This window comes from Rutilus rutilus, assembly GCF_951802725.1.
Source record: "Rutilus rutilus genome assembly, chromosome: 2".
NCBI classification, from domain to species: Eukaryota; Metazoa; Chordata; class Actinopteri; order Cypriniformes; family Leuciscidae; genus Rutilus; species Rutilus rutilus.
The window spans coordinates 38,111,317-38,133,305 of NC_140210.1; the positions used below are offsets into that span (position 1 = coordinate 38,111,317).

General features: G+C 39.7%; 1 protein-coding gene across 1 annotated transcript; it reads left to right on the forward strand.

The window, feature by feature from the left end:
• The first annotated feature begins 526 nt into the window (after positions 1 to 526).
• sox1b (SRY-box transcription factor 1b) lies at positions 527 to 3,176 on the forward strand. The gene has a single exon (XM_084402137.1). It carries the CDS (start codon positions 1,420 to 1,422, stop codon positions 2,446 to 2,448), a length of 1,029 nt encoding a protein of 342 aa, XP_084258263.1. The 5' UTR covers positions 527 to 1,419; the 3' UTR covers positions 2,449 to 3,176.
• The last annotated feature ends 18,813 nt before the right edge of the window (positions 3,177 to 21,989 follow it).

Genomic DNA, 21,989 nt, shown 5'->3' on the forward strand with positions numbered 1-21,989 from the left:
GTCCAGTAGACGGCGATCACACTCTAAATTAATGTAGAGCACGAGGTGACAAATTTTGCTTTTCATTTGCACATTTTGTGGATGAAAAATATTATATTTCCGACAAAACAAGCCCAGGGAACGTGTGAGTAAAACGGCCTTCGTAAATGTGTTTGATCTTGTTTTCCACTGATGACGTCAAATCGAACCGGGGATTATTTTACGTGTTTTTGAACTGGCGAATTGCGGAGTTATTATTTTTTTATTCATTGGGAAGAATGTATAGCTACTTGTGATATTGTAGCCTATTGTTTAAGTCAACATTTCCGATACCAATAAAAAAAAGTGCTAGGAAATTGAGATACAGCGCTGGGGGAAAAAATAACATGGCAGGTTTACAGCAATTACTTCTCTTTTTTTTGCACACTAACCATTTTTGAGCTGTTCCCCACTCTGCACTTGATGACAAAAGGCCTAACATGGCACATGCACTGGGCGTGAGTCACCTGTTTCTTAGCAACCGTCACAACATGAAAACACCTGTGGCACCAATTTATTCAAATAAGGGACTTTTAAGGATTGTGATAAAAACTGTGATAAATAATGGAAAATATACTGGAAACGTGTGTGTGTGAGGGAAAATCTCTATATAAATAACTTTAACACAAACTGTCTGTTTGCGAAGAAGTTTATTTAATTCTTATTTGGGACATTTGTAGGCTATTGTTGTGGTTAAAATAGTTGAAATAGTGTTTCAATATAGGCTAATTATTGCGGTTCACATAACTGGAATTGTTCTGATAGAAAACCATATAGCTACATGAAAATAAAAACCATTGCTCACATGTTTGAAGTTCAGTCTCCGGCGTTTCAATAAGGTGATGTGTTCAGTAAACATTAGAGCCAAAAAAGTAAAAAAAAAAAAAAAATACTGATTTATTCCAGTGAAAAAATTACCCCAAATAACGTGTCAACAGTGGTTTGTAGCCAACTGTTTACCTTCCGCGTGCCGCAGAAAAACCCTTCAGCTGCGCCCGTGGCGCGCGCGATCTCTCCCTTGCTCGTCACCTGACCGCGAGCCATATGCAAATCAGCCCCGTCCTCAAACGCCATTGGCTCTCTCTCACTCATTTATTCCCTGTCAAAGCGCATCATATGGCCGCTCTTCCACTAACTTTTCTAGCTTGCCGCTGAAAGTAGCTCAAAGGCAATTCTGCAGTGCACTGGATGTGAAAATCACCCCGAGAGGAAGTTAGAATAAAACAAAAGGGAGACGAGCTGCCGCAAAGTTCCCATCCATCATCCTGTGTTTGGATTGTACCCATCTCCTGTTCGAGTGGCCTCTTTTGTTATTAGGAGGTTCTACGCGTGTGCGCCTGCCAGCGGACGGGGACGTGTGAATGTTTCTGTGTGTGAGCTGAGTAAGTTAAAGCCGGGTGAATGTATAGCATGATGATGGAGACGGACTTGCATTCTCCAGGAGCCCAGACTAACACAAACACGGGCCACACGGGACCCAACAGCAAAGTTAACCAAGACCGCGTCAAGAGACCTATGAACGCGTTCATGGTGTGGTCTCGGGGTCAGCGCAGAAAAATGGCTCAGGAGAATCCAAAGATGCACAACTCGGAGATCAGCAAGCGCCTCGGAGCGGAGTGGAAAGTCATGTCCGAGGCGGAAAAGCGACCCTTCATTGACGAGGCGAAAAGACTGCGCGCCATGCACATGAAGGAGCATCCGGATTACAAGTACCGACCCCGGAGGAAGACCAAGACGCTGCTCAAGAAGGACAAGTACTCTTTGGCGGGTGGCCTGCTCGCTGGATCAGGGGGCGGAGGCGGCATGGGGATGGGGATGGGGATGGGGATGGGTGCAGCGGGGGTCGGGCAGAGGTTAGACAGTCCGGTGGGTCACGGTGGCAGCACCGCGGCGAGCTACGCGCACATGAACGGCTGGACCAACGGCGCGTACTCAGGCCAGGTGGCGGCTGCCGCGGCTGCTGCCGCGATGATGCAGGAGGCTCAGCTCGCCTACAGTCAGCACCCAGGCAGCGGAGCGCATCACCACCACGGGCACCACCACCATCCACACAACCCCCAGCCTATGCACCGCTACGAAATGACGGCTCTCCAGTACAGCCCCATCTCAAACTCTCAGAGCTACATGAGCGCCTCGCCGTCAGGCTATGGGGGAATATCCTACGCGCAACATCAAAACTCCAGCGTGGCTTCATCTGGGGCCATCGGCGCGCTGGGCTCGCTGGTCAAATCGGAGCCGAGCGTAAGCCCTCCCGTTACCGCTCACGCTCGAGCCCCTTGTCCCGGAGACTTGCGCGAGATGATAAGCATGTATTTACCGACGCCGGAGGGAGGGGACCCGTCCGTTCAGAGCAGACTTCACGCTGTACCGCAGCACTATCAAAGCTCCACGACGAGCGTAAACGGAACCGTTCCACTGACACACATATGAAACGATTCGCAACTATACGCATTCAGACTCGAATAACCAAATATGTACCTCTTTTAGAGCATAACTACCTTTTTTGTACAGAATGTCTGTTCTTGTAAATTTGAAGGTGATTTTATTTAAATATAGGCTAATACTTAAACTGAAGGGTGTCCTCGGGATGTTGTCTGAATAATTTGTCCGGAATGACACCATATGCGTGAGCTTTACACATTTGCGAGGGATTAAATATTCTTTTGTGAGTGAGTGAGTGAGTGTGTGTGTGTGTGTGTGTGTGTGTGTGTATGAGAGAGATGGTAGGCTACTATGTTTTAAAAAAAAAGAGTGGTTGCAACAGTGAATAGTCAAAATACAATGTTTTTAAAGTTTTCTAAGATTTTTCTCTATCACACTTTGATTTGTCAACACGTGAGTTACTGTATTTGCTCTATTCCTTATTTGTTTGTTGTATTTTTTTTCTTTTTCCCTTGTACATTGTGAATATATTACAGAGAAGATTGATACACATCTGTAAATATAATTCGGATTTGCCAGGAAAAAAGAGGAAACGTTTTGCGTTGATGTGAGAAGAATAAATTTGCTTTTGCTCTGATTCTGGAAAGTTAGTTTGCTGTGTTGTTTTGCTTTTTGCGAGCTGGAAATGTGATAACGTTTATATGTCTGTATAAACCACTAAATTTAGTCACTCTCTGCTTGATCTATTCTGAACCTTTTTTTTTAAATATTGGGACAAAACAATGTGTAAGAACGAATTATTCAATTGGAAATATTTTCAGCACAGTATTAGGCTATTTTAATTATATAGGTGTAGCATTCAGGCTATCAGATATAAAATGTAAAATTGAAACATAATTTTGTATCTTAAAAAGTAAAAGTATCGTAAAAAAGACTGAAAATTGTATGGGACACTACGCATATGTAGGACCACGTGCAATTGTTTTTATTATTATTATAAATCACGGTTTCATTTCCAAATAATTTTCCATTGCTAATACAATTTCTCGGGTAAGTTTATTTTTTATTTTTTTAAAGTCACTGGGAAATTTCAATATGCGTGATGAATGAAGGGAAAGCCTAAAGCCTAAATAGGCTATATTACTTTATTGAATGTAAACGTTTTAAACGAGTTTTATACACTTATAAACGCTCCACTTAGATCGTGTTGTGTCTGTCTAATAAACGAAACCTCTTCAGATCGCTTGATAATTACTATTTATTTGATGCCACTATTTTTGTTGAGCTGCTTTAATTGCGACAAAGCTATTTTACAGTAAGGAAACCTTCTGTATTTTGTTTCTTTCAATAAGCCTTCCGTGGCGTTGTTGCTGTGTCTTGATGCATATGATGGAGGTCAAAGTTCAAGACCTCTCAAAATAAAGAGTGTCCAATGAAAAACGAAGAACAGCAAATAGAGAGCGAACCACATTATTCATTGTTCAAAGGACCAACCCCTGTTTTTTCCCTGTGAGCCCCGGATTGTGCAGACATATGCTTTAAATCCGCTCCACTTCAATTAAATCCGCCCGGGTTCCCGCGAGCCACTCATGACTATATTTACCGGATATGGAATAATTGCGTTCTAAATCTCCTAATGGAATTAAAAATGTTACTGTTTATTTCCACTATTGATATGCATTTTTTTTCTTATTTTTTTTTTTTCGCCTTGTGGCTTATTTTCTTTTACTAAAATTGACAACCTAATTTTCTTATAATTGAATCAGTGGTGGGCCGTCAAGCAAATGTTGCTCGTATCCTCCGTGGGGTGTCAGTGGGATTAAGATGAATGCAGAGTGCGTGGCAGAGAGCGTTTTGTGTCAGGGAAAGAGGAGGATTAGACAGCCCTAAAAGCTGAACCCCCGGGTCAGCGACAAGTCACATTCTTATTACAATGACACCCACCGGAAGAGTGACGTGACGCGGGAGCTTTCCCGCAACAAGTAGCAGGATTCAGGGAGCTCTTTCAACTTCAGTTCTTTTCTTTTTCTTTTTTTTTTAACTCCACAGACGACCGTGAGAATGTCGACGAAGAAGTTTCACTTTGATCTTTGTAACAAAAATGGATAGGACTAAAGCAAATTAGTTTGGGAACAAATAACGTAACTATTTTATTTTTAAAGAACGACATGAAAAACTTTTTTGTTTAGTTTTTTTGTGGACAGGACACTAAAAATACTATATTTTTACTACATTTTTCTTATTTAAAGAAAATACATTTTAAAATAAACTCTGTCCTCGCATGCACAAGGATAGGGCAATACACAACATTGTTGTTCTTGGCAACGCGGATTTGCATCCAGAAACAAAAGGAGTGAGCCCAGCTTGGGCACCAGTCCAGCAGACTGGCAAATCTCACCCTATTCACCTTCACCGTTTCCTGGCAGAAGTAAAGAATACAACCCCGCAAATACCCCCAACACATCTATAATAGCTAGACAGACTTTTATCACCTTTACACCGCCATGTTCTAAAGTGAAATGGTAAAAAAAATTGGCTTGTATATTTTGTCATTTGTAAGACCGGCGATCCTTTGCACTCGCTGTCATAAATGTTCCTAATTAGCATCGGGTTTATCATACCCCTGCATGTTTTCTTGCCTCTTCAGAAAAAAAAGCCGGTTGCCGTTCTGCTACGGAAGATTACGGAGACAGATTGCAGAGGACGAATGTGCGACGCCAGATTAGCGGGGAATAGAAACAGCAACTGGGCCAATAAATTCCTTGCGCGGGCCTTATCGTGAAATTACACGTTGACATGTTTAACAATCTCGCAGTCTTTTTTCCTAATCCACAAACCTCCAAGAGGCACGAGACGGTATGTGCTACAGTCGCTTTACACTTGGTTAAATGTTTACCGAATAGGCAAAAACCTAAATGTTCCACGCAATATTAGGGGGCAACTTTCTTTCTCTTTTGTTTAAATTGCCAGAAATAAAAAAAATGTAGCCTATAGTTTTTCCTCTAACCTTTGTGTTTGTCTACTCTTTATTGGACGTACAACCTTGCAAATCCGGCTTTTTAAGATAATCTTTCCTTACGCCGTGCTAAATGTGTCCAAACTTTTGTCTTCCACATGCATTTCAATAATGTTGAAATCATCTATAATCCTCAAAAACATGCTATATGAGACTTACATGGAGCAGTGGGGAGAAAGACGATTGACATTTAACACACAAATTTGTTATTTAATAGGCTTAATTTCATATATACCTATTATATAATATAAAGTCGTATAAAACGTTTTTACCAACACCTTTAAAATAGCCTGTAAAAAAACTTTTTTTCTTTTGTCAAATAAACTTATAAATGAGGTTCAGATAACATCATATTTTGAGTCTCCTTCATTGTTTTAACTCAATTTTTTTATTTCAATGAACCAGGTAACTTACTTTTTTATGTTAAACCAACAATATATTGTTTACAGTAGGCCTACTCCTGCGCATCAAAAATGCTGGGTTGTTTCAAACCAGTCCAATATGGACAAAACCATCCATTGGTTTAAATTAAACAATTTAAACCTATAGGTTCATTTAAACCAACGTTTGGGTTTGTCCATATTTGACCCAACCCAGCAAGAGTGTATAGAGTAAATTGGCTTTGTAGTTTGCAATGACTTAAAATGTGCATCATTTATTAGGTGTCCCTTTGTTTATGACAAACTGAAGGAAAGGAGAAGGATCCCTTTAAGCATGTAATGGGTTTACGAGTGGTCAGAGGCTCTGGTTAATTTACGAACGTTTTTACGTTCTACTTAGGCAAATACGCTCGTAGGAAACGTGCCGTAGAGATTAAGTACATGCGACTAAAGTTCTGTTCAGCGCTTCGGGAAGCGCACGGTAGTTAGCGAGTTATCTCTTTCTCTTAGTCTCTTTTTCCCGCATACACACACGCAAATCTTACTCTCCCCTGTTACTGTCCGCCTGTGCGAGGGCCTGCGGCGAAGTGATTGTGAGAGACTCTGTTGGAATTTGGCAGCGCGCGGCTTTGGAACGGCGCCCCACGCTGACTGTCATTCAGCGGGCCTGCGCGACTCACTGTGCAGTTGGGAAGTGTCGCACATCCGTGCACTCATTGGCCTTACAAAGCTGATTACAAGCATCAGCGAATTCCTGAAGGCAATGAGAGGCGATGCAGGTGCACGAGAGGGTAAGTTCCCGGTTGGAACATGCGCGGATGAAGCTGAAAGTTGCGAACATCCAAAACAGCCTCACCCAATCAGACTGTCTGAAGCGAGTAAGTGCACTAACTTTAAAAAGAATGGAAAATGGAAACCATATTTGCCAAATATACACCATTTCTGAAAAAATAAATGATATTTCTATGATTGAAAGATCATTTAACCGTCCTTCGAGGAGCTTTATATTAATATTATGTGGATGTTTAATTCATTTAGGAATGTTTTGTTCAACCTCGATTTGGAAATCATTTGAATACACACGTGGATTAAAAATATTGAAGTTAGTTTTGATTTTCTAGATTGTAAAATATTTATTTTTATTACCCCAGACATCCTTAAACTCAGTCCAAATACGACACCTTTTGTTTAGACTGTAATCCAAGGTCTAAGCAGTCTCACGTCTGTAGTTTTGGCTAATAATTTTTGCATCTAACCCACTTTTCGAAGGGCTGACAGCAGTCTTGTGCTGCTGTCCTTAAGAATGCGACTTATGAAGTGCGTGTGGGTTTAAATAACAGATGGATTTCGAAACGTTTTCAGAAAAGAATTATATAGCCATTCAAATCAAGAGGAGCGCGAGATTGGAATCTTTCGATGTCTCCTCTTCCTCACGTTCCTCGAAGGGAGATCCGTCACCTGAGAGTTGTCACCCCGCTGTCACTTGCTGATTAACGGACAAAAGAGGTCTCCCGGACGGTCTGTGGCAGCCAGTCAACCAGAACGGACTATGCAAATAGCCCGGAGAAGGCGAGAAGATGGCGAACACTGCTCTCAATTGTTCTGCGGATTCCACAGCTTTCCGTGCGCAGCTGCAGTTGCCCAGGACACTATTTTGCATTCGCGAGCAGAAACCTTAAATGTCTCAGCTAAACAGACATCTGAAACAGTTTATGTTTTAACGTCACTATTATAGCCTACATAGACTAAATATGAAAATGTGAAGAATGAAACGAGATAAAAAGAAACTTTAGAGTGTCACACTGACCAATCGTCAGTAAGAGTGCGCACGGAGCTGTCCAGGTGCTGAAATCCAACATGCTGAAAGGTGTGGCTTGCAAAGGTTTCAAACATCAAACGAGCAGCTCCTTACACCAGGTATATGTTTTACTTTACAGGTGGTAGCCTATCTACAGCATTGGCCTGCTATTAATATGTTTTCAGTAGCAGAGTTAAGAGTGATTGGGACAGTTTTTGACTTTCCGCCTTGTGTAAGATTTCTTGCCATAAATGAAAAACATCAGCCCAACTCAGTACATTTCTGTAATACTGAAAATGTTACCTATCCACTTGAACAGGAAACAAGTTCATATTATAATATAAGGATGCGTGACATATACTTTTATGTAAACTGAGCTAAAACCTCTAACATTTGGGTGATTGGGACAGCATCTTATCATTGATTTAGGCTAGCAGTGAAAGCATATTCATTAGCCTACACAAGTTAGTTCATACTTTGATATAATTTCAAATGCAAGATTTCCCTTTTCTGTTTATCTTTATTAAGAATCCATGTTTATTTCTCACTTTTATTTTTCAACGTTTAGGTTATTAATTCATCCAAAATTCACATTAGGCTACAATTGAGGTAAAAGAAGGCTTGAACTCCAAAAAGTCATTGAAAAGTGTATTTCAGGGTCAACTTCCTGTTTGATGCCTGCCCCGCCCTCCTAGCCTACATGATGTCACACCAAAGGCATCAAATTTTGATTATGTGGTCTCACAGCTGCGACTCAGCAAAAACGTTTTTTTTTTTTTTCACTCATTAGGTGAGAAAATAAACTCTGTATAGTTATACTGTCCTATTTGACCTTATGTCCCAGTCACCCTTACGTCACCCTATTTAAAAATAGCCCTGTCTCGTCTCAACTCATTTCCACCTATCAGTACGTGCTACAGGAATTACTTATTTTTGTTGGCCAAAACCCAGAAACGTTCTGTCGTCCTGAAGTCAATGGGTGTTTTTGGTTAAATGCCTGAAAAAAAGTTCTGTGGCGAACACAAGCTCAACATATTTTCACATTTTATTTTACTTCATAAAATACATCTGTAATACCCCCTTGTGTTTTTTGTTTGTTTGTACTTGTCTTGAAAAAGGTGGTTGCTAAATATGGGACTATACAGAGGTTGTCAGGGACATTAAAGGGATAGTTCGGCCAAAAATGATATTTAACCCATGATTTACTCACCCTCAAGCCGTTCGACATGTATATGTCAATCTTTTTTCAGACGAACACATTTTCAGTTATTTTAGAAAATGTCTTAGATCTTTCAGTGGTTATAATGTGAAGCAATTATTGTATTGTATTGTATTGTATTTAGGCTTCATCATGATTATGATGAATAAACATGTAATAATTATAAACCTCTGTTGAGTCACAGAGGTTATTTTCAATCCAAAAGCAATTGGGAAAAATCTTTTTTTTTTTTTGTCAAGTGGACTAGGGTGATGTGAACGTCCCGCTTGGATACAAAAATATGTCATCACTGCAGCAATCTAGCTGTGAGCATAGCATTTTTCATGGCTGCAGGAGGATAGTCTAAAAAGGCAACACACATGTCTAAATGTGTGAACTTATGGCACAAGATCAAGTAATTATGTTCTACCTTACATTATATGCAGTTATCTCTCTCTCTCTCTCTCTCTCTCTCTCTATCAATCACCCTTACACCATTTGCAATTGACTGCAATTTGCAGCTGGCTGGTGGGTAAAGCCTCACCTCTCCTCTGGCTTTTGGCTTTGGTTGGTCAGAGCTGCCAAAAAATAAAAGGCTGTAAATTAGCCCAATTTATGATGCCTACTGTGCAATTCACTGATGCTTCCCATGAAGTGCCAGTGGGTGAGGGTACAGAAAAACAGACGGAACATTTTGTTGCCCCGTGGGGCAGTTCATTAGCACATAATAACCACTTAATCATGAGATGAAGTCAAAGTCTTCCTCTCGTGTAGCGCCATTTGGTGCTTTCTTGGTTGGGATGGAGTTTAGGGTGGCACATACCCAACTGTGGCCAATGGGCAGGATGCCCGTGAATATTTGGGTAGGTGTAGTTGTGTGCATGTTTCTTGAATCTCTCAATGTTCTGCAGTATGTAAATCCTCAGCTTGGATTTACTTAACCACGTGCATGTTATTGAGATTCTCCCTAACAAGATACATCATACTGAGCTAAGTGAAATGAATCTAAACTGGCATGGTTAAAGTTCCGAGCTGCTAACTAAATAGGACTTTTACCATTGTGCATTAAAGCCCCCATGAAATAAAAATGGACAAGTCTTGTTTTTAATGGAAAAATTCTGTATTTATTATAGGCTAAATTATTTATTCATGCAATTCCTTTTAAATTCATGTGCACTTGTAATAACTTCCCCTCCCTCTTGCAGTGACATCTCTTTGATGATGTGTTTACTGTCGCGAGGGCGGGGCAACCGAGCTGTCACTCACATGACATCACAGCAATAGCAAACCATCCAATCAACTCCCGATGGACAAAATCAAGTCCCACCCTACTTTTTTTCTTATTCGAGAAGCCGTTTCACTCAGATATATGTCACAATAGGGAAAAAAATCTATCACAACTTTTCTTTCATTCAAAAAATGAAAGTAAGTAAAGTAGGTAAGTGTTCTCTTAATTATTTTTGAATTAAAAAAAATAGCTGTGTATCAAATTAGCAATATTTAGTGAATTAGTTAATTGGTTCAATCTACAAATGCATGGTCTTATTAGGATAATTTAAGGGGAACATTTAACTTAAAATCAGGACATGTGTGCTACTTACAGTAGATTGAAATGCTGCTATATTTCCTAGCAGTTTAGTAAAATAAAACAACATTATCACTTCAAAACATTCTAAAATACTTTTAAACAAATGTAATGATTAGGGTTTAAATTCTTAGAGGGTATTCTTCATCTAATAGGTGAAATATGTTGTTGTACTTCCTAATATACAGTGGGTACGGAAAGTATTCAGACCCCCTTAAATTTTACACTCTTTGTTATATTGCAGCCATTTGCTAAACTCATTTAAGTTCTTTTTTCCTCATTATTGTACACACAGCACCCCACATTGACAGAAAAACACAGAATTGTTGACATTTTTGCACATTTATTAAAAAGAAAAACTGAAATATCACATGGTCTTAAGTATTCAGACCCTTTGCTCAGTATTTAGTAGAAGCACCCTTTTGATCTAATACAGCCATGAGTCTTTTTGGGAAAGATGCAACAAGTTTTTCACACCTGGATTTGGGTATCCTCTGCCATTCCTCCTTGCAGATCCTCTCCAGTTCTGTCAGGTTGGATGGTAAACGTTGGTGGACAGCCATTTTCAGGTCTCTCCAGAGATGCTCAATTGGGTTTAAGTCAGGGCTCTGGCTGGGCCATTCAAGAACAGTCACAGAGTTGTTGTGAAGCCACTCCTTCGTTATTTTAGCTGTGTGCTTAGGGTCATTGTCTTGTTGGAAGGTGAACCTTCGGCCCAGTCTGAGGTCCAGAGCACTCTGGAGAAGGTTTTCGTCCAGGATATCCCTGTACTTGGCCGCATTCATCTTTCCCTCGATTGCAACCAGTTGTCTTGTCCCTGCAGCTGAAAAACACCCCCACAGCATGATGCTGCCACCACCATGCTTCACTGTTGAGACTGTATTGGACAGGTGATGAGCAGTGCCTGGTTTTCTCCACACATACCGCTTAGAATTAAGGCCAAAAAGTTCTATCTTGGTCTCATCAGACCAGAGAATCTTATTTATCACCATCTTGGAGTCCTTCAGGTGTGCTTTCATGTGTCTTGCACTGAGGAGAGGCTTCCGTCGGGCCACTCTGCCATAAAGCCCAGACTGGTGGATGGCTGCAGTGATGGTTGACTTACTACAACTTTCTCCCATCTCCCGACTGCATCTCTGGAGCTCAGCCACAGTGATCTTTGGGTTCTTCTTTACCTCTCTCACCAAGGCTCTTCTCCCCCGATAGCTCAGTTTGGCCGGACGGCCAGCTCTAGGAACGGTTCTGGTCGTCCCAAACGTCTTCCATTTAAGGATTATGGAGGCCACTGTGCTCTTAGAAACCTTAAGTGCAGCAGAATTTTTTTTTGTGACCTTGGCCAGATCTGTGCCTTGCCACAATTCTGTCTCTGAGCTCTTCAGGCAGTTCCTTTGACCTCATGATTCTCATTTGCTCTGACATGCACTGTGAGCTGTAAGGTCTTATATAGACAGGTGTGTGGCTTTCCTAATCAAGTCCAATCAGTATAATCAAACACAGCTGGACTCAAATGAAGGTGTAGAACCATCTCAAGGATGATCAGAAGAAATGGACAGCACCTGAGTTAAATATATGTCACAGCAAAGGGTCTGAATACTTAGGACCATGTGATATTTCAGTTTTTCTTTTTTAATAAATATGCAAAAATGTCAACAATTCTGTGTTTTTCTGTCAATGTGGGGTGCTGTGTGTACAATAATGAGGAAAAAAATGAACTTAAATGATTTTAGCAAATGGCTGCAATATAACAAAGAGTGGAAAATTTAAGGGGGTCTGAATACTTTCCGTACCCACTGTATATCAGTATAACCTATACCTTAAGTATATAACCTTAAGTATATCCTAATATATATCAAAATATATATAATATGCACAAAATACGTTTACAATGTAAATTATGTTCTACTGACTGTCTGATCCTCATACTCTCAAACACAGGGATTTGAAATCATGACGCTTTAAAATGATGTTCAGGTCACACAGACACACACAGTTTATCCCTGATCATGGGGTCAAGTCTCAATCTGGAAGCTCTTTGATTCTTTAAACCCCAAACCCAGGGTCTTGTTTCAGAGTAGTGGAACCATATCTGAGCTGCTTGACACAATGAACTTGACAGACAACCAGATTTTCCTGCTGAGAGTCTGGTTTGGGTTACTCTGCTCTTATTATGCTGTCTGAAAGAGAACAGGTAATGGAGTCTGAGGCGAGGTGGAGGAACGCAGACTGCACCCTTTATTCAGCTCTACCTTGATTACCTGAAACTCAGGTAATTGCCGCGGCTCTATTTCAGACACTGTTTACCCCTTCAGAAATAATCATCTGATCAGTCTGCCCTCACCTGGGGCAAAAAAAAAAAAGAGCACTGAGCTGGCACAACCTAACTCCCTTATCATTGTCACCACTCCAATGACTTACTGTTTTCTCAAAACAAAAGTTGCCACACCAAAAACTACTGCAATACTAACATACTTCAGTATCAACAGTAGGCCTATAGTGTTAAAAGTGTCTGTCTTTTAGCTAGAACGATTGTTTTGTACACTCTAATGGATTAGATTACAAGATGATAAATAGGTAAGATTTTAATATGGCTTAAATTGTTCATTGTTATCCTATTCATTCGTTCATCAAGGCTCAAAGCTGCTTGCTACACTCTCAGAAAAAAAAGGTACACACTAGGGCAGTACCTTTTCAAAAGGTTCACCTTTGTACCTTATTTACCCCTAAAGGGTACATTAGAACCTAAAGTGTACATATTAGTGGCTAAATGGTGTATTACAGTGGTTCTTAACTGATTTGGCCATGATGGGACCCACATTTTCTCATGGTCATTCTCATGGCCCCGACACATTTTTTTAGGAATTACATAGGCCTATATAAACAGTGATGATCTCAAGTGTACCCTCACTTTTTCATGCGTTACCGGATGATATAGCAGTAGGCTTTTATAGAAAGAATTTTTTTAAATATAACAAAGTAGAATCAATGATTTATTGAGCCATTTTGAGAATAAAAAAGGTACAAAAGCTGTCACTGGGACGGTACCCTTTAAAACGTACTAATGTGTACCATTTAGTTACTACTAATATGTACTTTGGTACCTTTGAGGTACTAATATGCACTCTTTAGGTACAAAGGTGTACCTTTTGAAAGAGTACCATCCCAGTGACAGCTTTTGTACCTTTTTTTCTGAGAGTGTGTATCATGTAATAATCAATAGAAAAGTAATATAGTCTGATTAGGAGTATTTTAAAATGAAATATAATCTTATTACGAGTACTTAATTTTTGGAATCTGATTACGTAATCCAGGTTACATGTAATCAGTTACTACCCAGCCATCCCAGTGACAACTTTTGTACCTTTTTTTTCTTTTATCTGAGAGACTAGGAACTGTTTTTCTGAATGGAAGCTTTGTGTTTAATGAGCTAATCAAATATTTCAACTCAAATCAATATGTTGTCTATTTATGTGACGAGTAATCATCATCATGATCATCTGTTTTGCCACGGGGGACTGATCAGCCTTTTGGGGTTTATTTCGGGAGAACAACCGGCTGGATGTACATTATCTCTTGCACAGCCTCAATACGATGACTGACATCTCTTAAAATTTGTGACAATCGTCAATTTGCCAAACACTAAGTGCTGTTACAGTATGTTTTATCTGATCAGGGGGGCAGGAGCGAGAGGGAGGGATGGGGAAAGCAAAAGAAAACCATCTTCTAGCCCATGTGGATAGCAGACCTCTTGCGTTCTTGATCAGTACATGCCTCTATTTGACTGTAACTATTTCCAGACCTCCTGCCAGCTTGGTTTGCCTATAGTTCAGGCCAAGGCACAATAGTGTCCCGCCGTGCTGCTCTGGCTGCCGAGCCTCGCTGCTGTGGTGATTCATTATTCCGTTGCCCCCGGTGACCGGGACCAGGCCAAGCCCCCTCCTGCCAAACAGACCACTAAGTGGTGAGAGACGAAATGAGTGACATTTCCTAAAAGTTCTGACCTTTGTTTTCCCATTGAGTCGGCTGCCATGTTGGTGGAAAAGTAGTGCACACCGAAAGTGTGCGCAAACACGTTTTGAATGTATTTTGGTAGTATTTGTTTTTAGTTAAACAGTTTTATAATGTTAATGGTAATTTATAATGAAGGGGTGGATCTCACAAAACCTGTCAATATATATAATCACAAAAGAAAAAATAGAAAAAAGAAATTAACACATTAATTGACTTTTTGAATGTTTTTTTTTTTTTTTTTTTTTTTGCTGTAGCCTAGTCTGAATGTCATGAAAATAACGTCACAATCTTAAGAGCACAAATAGTTTATTTGTTTTCAGTATTTAATATTGAATATTTATTATACACTTAAAACCTTTAGCATCCATGGAATTTAAATTCCATTACACAAATGGTTCTTTACAGCTCAGATTATTAAAATGTTCTTCACACTAGAAATAATGGTTCTTTTCAGAGCTAATCACTTAGACGTTCACTGCAAATACCCACTTTTGGAAACTTTTATTTTTAAGAGTCTTCATTTGAGTACTGTACTTAAGTACACTTTTTGAGTATCTGTACTTTACTTGAGTATTATTCTTTCTGGAAACTTTTCATTTTAATTTCACTACTCTACTATATTTCTGTCAAGGTCCTTGAGTAGAAAGTTTGACGTCAACATGCAACGTCGGACAGACGTTGGATTTTGTTTGGAAATGAAAGTCAGGCTGACGTCAGAAACCGACGTCAGACGTTGGATTTTGGTTGGAAATGAAAGTCGGACAGATGTCAGAAACTGGATTGACGTCAGAAACGTCAGATTGACGTCAGAACCCGACTTGTGTTGGTTTCTGGCGTCAACACGATTTTCATTTTCAACCACAATATAACGTCTGTCCGACGTTGGAGATTAATGTCCATCTTGGATTCTGACATTAACCTGATTTTCAATTTCATTGTTGGGTTTGGTCTTCTAAATGCGAATTGTGTCATTGTTTTGGAGCACACTAGCTTATAGTAAGGCTATCATATTCATACTAACAGCCAAAAAATTTTCAATAGGGTAGTATTTGAGGGAACAGCCATTTGGATGTCCGAAACCATTGTGGACGTTATTGAGTGCACTATTCAATCTCACATTCAATCCCACTACTGGAACTGTGTTCTAGAAATAAATTTGATATTGATATGAGGGTAGGTAGGCAGGCATAGATTCAGAGGCATAAGGTAGGCTACTGTAAGTAATACATAGGCTACAACAATGCAACAATAAAACAATGCATTGACATTTACTTTTTTCTTTTGATAATACTTACACATACGATACATGTATAAGAGATCACGGTTAATCCTCTGTAAAGTAATAGGGACTGGACGATGTGAATCAATTTTCTTAAGGCCGTATTAGCGTCCACACCAGCGAACGATATCCCTCTGTTTATTCTAAGCACATGCTGCAGTTTTGTCGTCTGCCGCTTTAAATGCTCGAGCTCTTTAAAGCAGGGTGGAGCGGGTTACCTTTCTGTTTGACTGAATGAGCTATATAAAATTTCCTGCATGCTGTCATATGCTGTCATATTCAGACAAGAATAACGTAACTCTTAGGGCCCTATTTTAACGATCTGAAACGCAAGTATCAAAGCGCAAAGCGCAAGTAACTTAGTGGGCGGGTCTCGGCGCTGTTGCTATTTTCCCGGCGGGATAAATGACTCTTGCGCCGGGCGCAAATCTAAAAGGGGTTGGTCTGAAGTAGCTTCATTATTCATAGGTGTGGTTTGGGCGTAACGTGAAATAAACCAATCAGAGCATCATCTCACATTCCCTTTAAGAGCAGACGCACTTTTTCCTTGGCGTATTGCTATTATAACGGCGGATTTGCCAGGCGCGCGCCAAGAGCGGTTCACAGCCGAGGAGACCAACGCTCTCGTCACGGCCGTAAAAGAGAGAGAAGTGACATTGGGGATGGGAGAAACACACCCAAATTAGCTTCGGTTAAACAGGCATATAATAATGTGGGTAAATGTGTAAGCTAGATGTATGCTTTTATAATAAATTATTATATTTATAATAAATTGTCTATCTATCTATCTATCTATCTATCTATCTATCTATCTATCGTTTGTAATAATATGATTTGCAAAAATGAAAACTGCTGCTTCTGTGTAGATTAGAGAATCACAGTGTATGAGCGTTGTGCACTCTATACATTATGGTCAAGCATGCGCCCTTAAAATAGCATAATGAACAACGCGCAACGCGCCACTGACTTTAGACTAGGTTTTTTCTGGCCAGTGGCGCAATTGTTTTATGGAACAGTAAAATAGCACCAGGGAACGTTTGCGCCGGAACACGCCTCCTTTTTTGCGCTGAACCGCCCAGGGAGCGCAAGTTCATTCCCTAGTTTAGCGACGTGCTTCTGTGGAGGGAAAAGCGCGCTTTGCGTCGGGTGCAAAATAGGAATGAAACATGCGTCGGTGTACAAAGTCAATTGCGCTGGGTGCAAGATAGGGCCCTTAGTATTTTAATGTAACATGATATGACAAGAATATTTATATGGCAAAAGCACTTTTCATTCGCTGTATTCTTTTCCTCCTGACTATTTTCTTTTAGCTTTGTATTCCACGGTAACAGTATGAAAAAGGACAACATATAGCCTACTGCGCAATTGTAGTCTATTGTAGTCCATCTACTGAAATACTCACCTGTGGCACATAGCATACACTGTCCTCAGTGCAGCTTCTCTAGTTAGCAACCCTATTCGTGGAGAAGACACACCAACAGCCCACATTTTTAACATCTCTCTGTACTGACCTATATTTTATATATATGTAATGCATTGTTAATAGTTATTAATGATTTGAACTAACATATGGTAGTTTACCAAGGCGTGTAGGTCAATATTTTTTTATTATGTACTGTGTAATGCATAGCATATTATGTTTTCCCATGCTGATTCAAATCATAAGCTAGTGGCAGAAATATATCCAAAATGTGCATGGATTAAAGACTGTACAAAACAGTTCAACAGAAATTAAACCATTTTATTCTGAACTGGTAAAAATTAAATAAAGATTCCACAAGTGTAAATCATGGAAGTTTACAGCAATCAGATTTACATCAATTCCAAGTGTTTGATACAACACATTTTTAGAGCGGCTCCAAGAACTACATTTGGATGTTTTCAAATGTATTGATCAGAAACATGCATTCCTGCCTGAGAGCTGAAGTAATCTGCAAACTTCTCTCGCACATTTGATGCTTCCAGGCTTCCTCTGTTGGGGCGTTCAGTCAGCCCCCTCAAGGACACAAGCAGGGATATGCTGAATGCTTTTCCCACTGTCATTCGGGCTCTGCTGAGGCGGTAATTGAATTTTGCCTTTCTTCTCTCTAGATTCCCATTAAGTAGGGCTTGAGAGGGAATGCGGCATCTCCAACCATCACATAGGGAAGTCTTCCCAGGCCCTCAGCACCAGGCAAACACTTTTCCTCAGGAACACTCAGTGTCTTCTCCTTCATTCCTCTGCCTAGTGTGGAGTTGCTGTAGACTCCTCCATCACTGCTTTTTCCAAAATCACCAACCTGGATTGCGATGAATTTATAGTTGGCATCAACAAGGGCAAGGAGAATGATTGAGAAAGAGCCTTTATAATTGTAAAAAAGGCTTCCAGATTTCGGCGGAGCAGTGATGTAGATGTGTTTCCCATCTAGTGCCCCAATGCAGTTGGGAAAATTCCACCGAATGTCAAAGGACAAAGCTATGTCCTCCCACATTCCCTTTGTGGGCTTTGGGAGATATATTGGCGACATTTGTTCTTCAATGGCCCTACATGTCTCCTTGATACGGTCGGACACTGTCTGGACCCCGAGATGGTAGCAGTACGCCAGACCGTGCATCGAGTCTCCTGTTGCCAAATACCTGTGAATAAAAAACACATAGTTAGAGTTTGTGAACAATGCATCTGTGTTTGTTTTACAGATTATGAAACACTAAAGTCCAAGTGGAAAAATCTACGAGACACATTTGTGAGAATCACAAGCAGACCAAGCCCACCGAGTGGTTCAGGGGCAACTACACAAAAGGAATGGAAATACTATCACTGTATGACATTCTTTTAGCCATATATTCAGCCAAGAATGTAAGATTATTTGTTATCAAACAACAACATTCTGTCATTAGTCCAGTCATTTTATGAAAAAAGGTTGAACAAATTGCAACAGAAGAAAACTCAATTGATTTTGTATCCTCAATATATCCTGAGTAAGGAAAAAAAAACCCCTGAAGAATCCCATTAGGGGAAAGTTTCGAAAAAGACCCAAATATAGCTTATTTATACGCATATTCATTCTTTTTCTTACGTGAATAGGGTAACATTTTTAACCTTTAGATATCACCATGAAAATTACTGAGTTGATTACTTACAACAAGAAAAACAAAAAATGTATTACAAGTTTTTTTTAATTATTTGTTAACATGGACAAACGGTGCATAATCTAATTACGTATGTGCTAATTTGCATAAATACCACAACAGATCTAAACATTGGGTATAGCCACGTGAAAATGTCTTGTTGAATCTTGTTGACATATAACAGTAAAATACTTAATGTTAAGGTCTTAATGGAACCCATTTAGGCTACCCATGAGCATTAATACATAGAGGCAGGAAGAAGTACTTTAAACCAGCCTTTATTAATTATTATTGCAGAGATAGGGTTTGGGGCTGGGTCCGTGGAACTGTTTCTGGGGGACGAGTCTGAGGGAAGAACAGGAGACAATGGTAAGGGGAATGCAGAAGACAAAAGGTAGGTAAAATAAAAAGTGAATCCCCAGAAACAGTCCCACTGACCCAGCCCCAAACCCCATCTCTGCAATAATTAGGCTGGTTTCTAAAGTACTTCTTCCTGCCTCTATGTATTAATGCTTATGGGTAGCCTAAATGGGTTCCAATTAAGGATACAAAATCAGTTGAGTTTGCTTTTGTTGCATTTGTTCAAGGTTGCGCGTAGAGCTTCATAGAGCGAACATTTCGCTGATTGTTTAGGGTTTAACGGTAGTGACTCGCGCAAAGCCTCATGGGGTGTAGGAAAAAGGTGATAAATGCCGTTGAACTCGCGCGCACCGATGCACCGCGTGCGTCTCGAATCTAAACCATGGCCGCCACTTTAAGCCGCTGACTCCAGACCTCGATAATAACATCTGACTGCCCACCGAAGCCCCAGAAATCAAGCTGGCTAAGGACGCTATAGGGCTGTAACGGTGAGAGCTGTCGGTCACACAGAGGCGCGCTCCCGCCGCGCTCGGACCAGCGCTAATTGATTGACTAATTGAACTCTGCGTGCGGCCGCCCTCCGTTCTCAGTAGCCTAATCAACATGTGTTTCAGCCGGTGGAAGATTTCTGAAACATTAGCTATTTTTTTATATGGCAGTTTCATATTCTACCCCTTCCTCTTCACATTTAATGTTCAGACTCTAATAAGCTAGGCTGTAACTGGCACACTATTAAAATGTCAATAAAATGGAAAGACTTTGACAGCTTGTTGTGTGTTCTTCCCTTGCTTAGTTATTTACTAGTCAGCTCTAATAGCAGCCTACATCAAAACAAACCGTATCAACTACTGCAAATCCATCACCATCAGTTTTTAACCTGCATGTAGGCTATGGCCCCTGCAGGACCCCCCAGTCTCTCAGCTAACCCAGGTATAAAAAAAGATTTATAGCAACTTTCATTATAAAGAAAGTTATAAATAAATAAGAGTTGATCGTTTTAAGAAAATTCAGCATGTTTTATTGATAATCTTCTTCACAGACCCCCTGGAGATACTTAAGGGAGCATACAAAAACATTAAGCATATGATTTTCTTTGAAAGCGCTGATATGTCTGTTCTTTTATTGTCAGTTATGTTGATATATATACAGTGCTATGCATAAGTTTAGACACCCATGCTAAAGTTGACTAAAAAGAGGAATAAAAAATCATCTTTTGGAAATTGAACTTAATGCCTTAATTTAAAAAATTAGGAAAAATCCAACCTTTAAGGACACCAATTTTCTTTGTGAATGAATAATGTATCGTAAATAAATAAATGTTCTTCCTTAAAATACAGGGTGCATAAGTTTGGACACCCCTATGTTAAATTCCCATAGAGGCAGGCAGATTTTTATTTTTAAGTATTTAAAAAAAAAAATTTTTTTAGGATACTATGCATCCTGATAAAGTTCCCTTGGCCTTTGGAATTAAAATAGCCCCACATCATCACATAGCCTTCACCATACCTAGAGATTGGCATGGGGTACTTTCCATAAGATCATCTCTCAATGCAAATCAAACTAGCTATTAGGCTAACTGAAATAAAATCATGCCAATCTCTAGGTATGGTGAATGCTATGTGATGATGTGGGGCTATTTTAATTCCAAAGGCCAAGGGAACTTTATCAGGATGCATAGTATCCTAAAAAATAAATTAAAAAAAATACTTAAAAAATAAAAATCTGCCTGCCTCTATGGGAATTTAACATAGGGGTGTACTCACTTATGCACCCTGTATTTTAAGGAAGAACATTTATTTATTTACGATACATTATTCATTCACAAAGAAAATTGGTGTCCTTAAAGGTTGGATTTTTCCTAATTTTTTTAATTAAGGCATTAAGTTCAGTTTCCAAAAGATGATTTTTTATTCCTCTTTTTAGTCAACTTTAGTATGGGTGTCTAAACTTATGCATAGCACTGTATGCTGATCTCTCTCTCTCTCTCTCTCTCTCTCTCTCTCTCTCTCTCTCTCTCTCTCTCTCTCTCTCTCTCTCTCTCTCTTACACACTCACACGTTCTGTGTTGATACAGACTGGCAGGACAGAAAAATCACAAATGAGATGGAGATATTAAAACTATTTCCCCTATACAACAATTAGCCCTATAAATATGTATACATATATCATATTGAATTCTAAGGCCTCTAGTGTAGTCCAAATCATTAACATGATTAAACTTTGTTGAAAAACCTGTTGTACACAAACTACTATACATGCTTTTTAATGCTTGATTGATCATAAAACGAATCATTTAAAAAATCATACTACTAGACATTATTGGGAGGTATAGAGTGATGATGACTGATATTTATGAGTTTTAAGCAAGGAGACTGTTATACCAAAGTCCCTTTAAGGCAAGTCATTTAACTCGGCGGCCATCTTTGAAACGCCTCTCGTGCAGCTATTTCAGTCATGCAAACAAAGCTCCTATCTCTTTGAATGGGGAAACATCAAATTCTCCATAGCTGTTCACCAAACATATGATGACATTTCATCTTTGAAATCATCAATGAAATCTGACTGATAACTGATCAATTTTGTTTCTAAACACTCAAATCATGACAAAAAACCCCTGAATTTTTCAGGCTGGACCTGCCAATGTGCATGTGCAGTCATAAACACTGACTGTTTCAATGGCTGCGTCTGAAAACTCAGGCAGCTGACTTGTTGCCTCAGCGTTTGCCTTTGAAAGTATCTTACGAAAGTATCTTACGGTTTCAGGCAGACTTCTGAGTTTAATGACCTACAGCAAAAGAGAACTTTGGTGGTAACTAAATATTTAATAACTACAATAGTAATTTCTCGCTAGAAATGG